This window comes from Gaeumannomyces tritici, assembly GCF_000145635.1.
Source record: "Gaeumannomyces tritici R3-111a-1 unplaced genomic scaffold supercont2.2, whole genome shotgun sequence".
Classification (NCBI taxonomy): Eukaryota; Fungi; Ascomycota; class Sordariomycetes; order Magnaporthales; family Magnaporthaceae; genus Gaeumannomyces; species Gaeumannomyces tritici.
Genome location: NW_008804546.1, coordinates 4,376,913 through 4,382,214, shown reverse-complemented (window position 1 = coordinate 4,382,214; position 5,302 = coordinate 4,376,913). Strand labels below are relative to the sequence as shown.

General features: G+C 41.2%; 2 protein-coding genes across 2 annotated transcripts; both read left to right on the top strand.

Annotated features, from left to right (window-relative positions):
- Positions 1 to 231: 231 nt before the first annotated feature.
- Positions 232 to 1,094, top strand: GGTG_04023 (hypothetical protein; the record flags this gene model as incomplete). The annotated part of the gene is made up of 2 exons (XM_009221812.1): positions 232 to 396; positions 951 to 1,094. 2 exons carry the CDS (start codon positions 232 to 234, stop codon positions 1,092 to 1,094), a joined length of 309 nt encoding a protein of 102 aa, XP_009220076.1.
- A 160-nt stretch (positions 1,095 to 1,254) lies between these two features.
- Positions 1,255 to 3,656, top strand: GGTG_04022 (hypothetical protein; the record flags this gene model as incomplete). Its single annotated transcript, XM_009221811.1, has 8 exons — positions 1,255 to 1,400; positions 1,571 to 1,596; positions 1,669 to 1,797; positions 1,903 to 2,126; positions 2,382 to 2,513; positions 2,572 to 2,655; positions 2,840 to 3,172; positions 3,576 to 3,656. The coding sequence occupies 8 exons, from the start codon at positions 1,255 to 1,257 to the stop codon at positions 3,654 to 3,656; spliced, it is 1,155 nt and encodes a 384-aa protein (XP_009220075.1).
- Between the last annotated feature and the right edge of the window lie 1,646 nt (positions 3,657 to 5,302).

The window sequence follows — 5,302 nt, the reverse complement described above, 5'->3', positions numbered from 1 at the left end:
CCTTCGGCAACGGTTAAAATTAGGGCGGGGGCTTTGGAGGCAATTAGGAAATAAGCCAAAAAATTGCTAAAAAAAGCGAATAATATGTACAAAAAGTACTATAATAAAGGCAGGACCCCGGTGCTTTTCGGGGTAAGCAATTGGGTATTGCTAAATACGGCAAATATTAAAATAAAAAGGCCGTTAAAAAAGCTATTGGATAAATGGTTAGGACCTTTTTAAATTTTAAAAATGGTTGGGTTAACCGGTTTAGCGTTCCGGTTAAAGCTTCCGGTAAATTACCGGATATATAACGTATTCCCGGCAAATTTGTTGCGGGCGTTTAAAAAAAGGCCCGGCAAAAAACCAAAAAATAAAAAACCAAAAATCGAAGGAAAAAAAAAGGATCGTTTTAAGGTAAAGGCTTTGTTGGGATATAAAGGGCTTTTGCGAAAACGAAAATACCTGGTTAAATGGATAGGTTACAACGAATTAAAAAATTTGTAAATTTTAAAAAGGGATATTACGAAAAAAATTGTTTAAGCGTATAAAGCAAACTTATTGGAAGCGAGCTTATAGGATAAGGAAAATACCGGACCTTAGCGGGTAAATACCCGGAAAGGACGGGGGTATTACAGGAAAAAAGTAATAAGGGCTAAAAAAATGGCTTAAAAAAATGTTTTAACGTGCCAAACCGGCTGGTTACCGGGAAAGAACGTAAGGAAACCCGTAAGCGGTTTGTAATAACCGTAAAATATTGTACTTTATAAACAAAAAGTTAAATAAAAACGGTATAATACGGGGAACGCTTTAAATTAATAATGCGATATATTTAAATTCCAAAGGATATGCAAAGTGTAGCACATTTTAAAAAACCCGTAAAAGGCATGCTTAGCGCGATACGCTAAAGCAATTACCGCACTTTAAACGTACGTTATGGTAAAAAATATTATTGCTTGCCCGAAAAAAAGGTGGGAAAACCTCCAAATGGTACGGCGGACGGGCTTAAGCGTTTAAATAACGGCAAATGCATGTTAGCGGTATTTAAATTTATTGGGGGGCGAAAAAAAAGCATTTTAAAATTATTTATTGGGGCATTAAAATTTAGCTGGTAATTAAAAATATTGGAATTTCGCAATGTTACAAAAGCAATATAACAAAAGGAAATTGTAATTTTAATTATAACAAATTAATAAAAAAAATTTAAAATTAACCATTTTTCGAAAAAGGAATACCAATAATTAATTAGGAAAATATGTAAAAAAAATCGATTAAATGCCGTATTTAAAAGAACCAAAACTTTTGGAAATTACGTTTTTTTCGTTAGCGTTACAATCGTTGCCGCTAAAATTGTTGGCGCCGAAAGCGGCACTTTCCGGCGCTAATACGAACGCCGCACCTTTACGGGAAGCCGCGCGATTGTAAGCTTGGGTATTTAAATGCGCCGCAATTATAACAAAGCTAGCGGCAATGCCACCAAAAAAAGCAATTACATTTTTTTCGAAACGTTTAAAAAACGCTTTTATTTCGTTAAAAAAATTACCGATATTAGCTAAAGCTTAAACTTACCTTTTCGTTTAAACGGCAATAGCGTAAAGCTATTAAAAAATGTTTTGGGTAGTTTTTAATGTCGCAACGTTAATAATTTTGCGCTAAATGCGTTTTTAAATAACGGTTTAACGTTTATAGCGCGCAAATTGTTCGGCCGATATGGTATAAAAGGATTTGGCTTTTTAAATAGCTTTGCAAGCGCAAAATTAAATTTTAATAAGCTTTTCGAAAAATTTTGGTATCGTTTTAGGCAATTGCTTGTAAACGGTATTTAAAATTTTGTAAAGGTTTTGGGCCATTTTTTAAAACCATTCGGGAAGTTTAACGCAAGCTTTGTTGCCAATTACGTCCTTGCAATAAATATATTTAAAGGACCTTATACAATTATCGGAGTATATCGGTATACGGGGGTTAACGGTATAGTTTTAATATGCTTAACAACCAAAATAGCGGCTATAAAATACCGTACGTTTCGTATAATTATTTTTAAAAAAGGGCAAATAAATAAAATTCCAATTATTGCTTTATTGGAAATCGATAACTTTTTGCGACGGAAACGCGTTGCGGATATTTATATAAAGCGAAAAAAAGGTAATGTCCGTTTCGGGGGCAGGTTTATTGGAATTAAAAGCGTTGCGGCGGCGTTCGTTGCGCGTTTTACGCTTTTTTTCGGCGGAGGTTTTTTTGCCGCGGCGGTTAAAGCCCGCCGGGGGGTTACCGGTAAAACGTTTGCGGGAATCTTAAAAAGCTGCAAGCGTAAAAAGGCCCAATGGACCCGCGATATTTAAAAAGTTTATCGAAGGGTTACCGGTAAAGCGATCGTTAAAGATTTAAAAAATTAAAAATTTTAGCAAAACCGAATCCGAATCCGATTAAATTATAATAATTGGGAAAAATACCGGGGGGTTGCTAAAAAAGGCCAGCGGGCCGGTTGGAACCGAAAAACCCAAAGCGGATATTTAAAAAAATATTACCTTTTTTACGTAATTAGGTACGAAAAATAACATTTGTAGCTACCGGTTAAATTTAAATGTTTAAAAGGAACGGCCAAATACCGATTACTTACGGTTACAATCGTTAAAATTGTTAAAATGGTTATTAAATGTACAAAAAGGAAAAAAAAGGGTTCGTAGCTTCGAGCGGGAAAAAAAGCTTTTTATATGCCGGTACGGACCCATTTTTCCGAATGCTACAAAGCTTTATAACCGGTTTCCCCAAGCGTTGCCGGGCATTAAAGCGGTTTAGCGAAATACCGTAAGCTACCGGTTACTTACGGGGTTGCACGCGCGGCACAAACGGCTTGGGACAGGCCGTATCGGGAAAGGGCAATATGTTAAAAGTACGGGCGAAACCGCCCGGCAAAAAGCGAAAAGCGTTAAATGCACGGGCAAAACCGCCCGGCAAAAAAAGAAAAAGGAAGCGCTGGCAGCCAGCCAAGCACGAACCCCCCAAAAATATGCCGGCAAATTACCGGTATCGCGGCCAAAGCATAATAGCGAAGTTAAAAAATAAAGTAAAGTTTAAATTGCACGAAAGCGTTTGGAACGCGAAGGATTTAAAAAACCGACCCCGGGTGCCCGAAAGGGCACGAGGGAGGGGGAAGTTAAAGAAGGAACAATTTTTGTTAGCGATAGCACTTTTGGTAAGAGATTTACGGAGGCTTGACAAAGGAAACACCGCATCCGGCCCGTGACCCGGTAACCACCCGCCTTTGCACCGATTAACCCTTGACACTACCACGGGAACCATCACCTTCTTAATCCCCTCCTAAGGAAGGGGTTACAAAACCTCCATTACGCTTTTTTTTTTTAATAAAAAACCACCAATTTCAAGCAAATTTAATGCACGCAATAAAAAGCAAAAAATACAATAAAAAAATAGCTTTAAAATAAACGCGTTAAAATAAATAAAAAAGTATATTAATTTTTTTAATAAATTACATAAAAAATAAAATAAAACAAAATAAAAAATAACAATAAAATAGAAAATAAAAAGAAAATAAAAAGAAAATAAATAAAAAATTATATTTGTTTTTTTAAATTTAGCTATTCCAAAATAGTTTTTATATTTTAATAGCCTTTTTATTAAATAGGATAAATTTGTTCGAAATTGGTACCTTTTTATAAATACAAAAAAGCAGAATGGAGGTTTAATGGATAATAGGGGTTTTGTAACGGGTTAAGAAGGTGGAACCCCCAGGTATTCCGAAAACATTATTCCTTGAATTCGGCCTATTACGTGCCCAGCCGATGGGAAATGACCGGGATCACGGCGCCCACTAAACCGGCTAGCCCCCAGGTGATTGCGATAGGGAACTCTGACCATTGGTTCCAAGGGCGATGGGGAAGCTCGAATGCCTCGCCGCTGGATGTGGTAATGAGGAAGGCCGCAGCCATCACCGGACAGTAAGTAGGCGGGCACACCCGAACGAACATGCCGCTTGTATCGGATGGAGATGAATGATCTAAAGACACGCAACAGGTACCAACGGCCGCCACCTCGGGCCGGGTCTCGGACTCGGACGAATGGGTGACAAAGGCACGATCCATTTGTTGTGCCGATAAGTCTCACACATACTGAGCCTTATGCGCCTCCCCCATTTCCCTCAGGGGACGGCTAAGCACTACAGCCGTACATGCGGAACGGAGGAGGTGCCAGCGAGAGTTATGGGTTAGTTCCCTTCCTGTAGGCACCGGCCTGCCACAGAGAGCTGGGCCGGGCCGAGCTACGAGAAAACTTAAAGGCCCAGAGACGAGAATGGGAGGTAAGAAAGCACAAGCAAGCACTAAGCCTAAAATGGTTGTAACGGGCATGAAGTGGATGATGGTTCGCGACGGGCTGGGAGCGTTTTTGATTTGTGGTCGAAACAGGCTGATCTGATAGTTTGTTTTGTTTTTGTTTTGTTTTGTCCTTCCCTAAATCTTTTTGGGACGCTAGACCTTTGTTTGCCTGGAGATTTCGTCATCGGTTGGGAGGGCAATTGCGTCTGTGTTGGTTGCTCAGCCATGCCTGTTCCCGCAACACTTTTGACTGGACGGGAACCAATGGAAAGCAAAAGATGGGCACAAAAGTTTGACTGGCTGGCCGCGGTTGGCTTTTTGTCCGTCCCGAACGGTGGATTCGACATCCAATCGTTTTCTCTTTTCCCGTTCTTTTTTGGACGCGGGCAGGGCAGGGGAAGGGGAGTCGGCCTGGGCCTCCGCGTTTGAGGGCGCGGCCTACGGTGGCGGCCCGTCCAGTGAGCCTGCGCCGTCCATGTTCTCTTGGCGTTGGCGCGGGTGACATGGGTGGAGGTTTGTTGTTGCGCCTCCGCCAACGGGCTCCAACAGGTTGATGTTTTGAGGCGGAGTACAAACTAGGACTCCGCTCAAACCACGCAGTGCCACCTTTGTGCCCAGGTGGTGGCAACGAGAGACACAGAGCGGGGTTGATGATGCGCAGATTGCCCTCCGCCCAGGCGGTCGGCAGGAAAGGGCGACTGGCTTAAAAAAAACCAAAAAAAACAAAAATAAAAAAATAAAGCCCTTCCTCCATCTCTGGGGCGAGCCGCTCGGGTTCATCCTGGGGGCTTACTTCTTCTACGGAGGTGTCAGGCAAAAGTTTTCGCCGTGGGGCAGGTCGCTCCCGAGGCGAAGCAGGGGCCGGAGATGCCACGACCAATAGCAACGCATAAAGATTCATAAATAAACATATTTTTACAGCACTAGACCTGTGATTGATTTTGAAAAATACGTAAGCTAGGCCTTAATTTGGTAGCAGCTGAACACGCCCT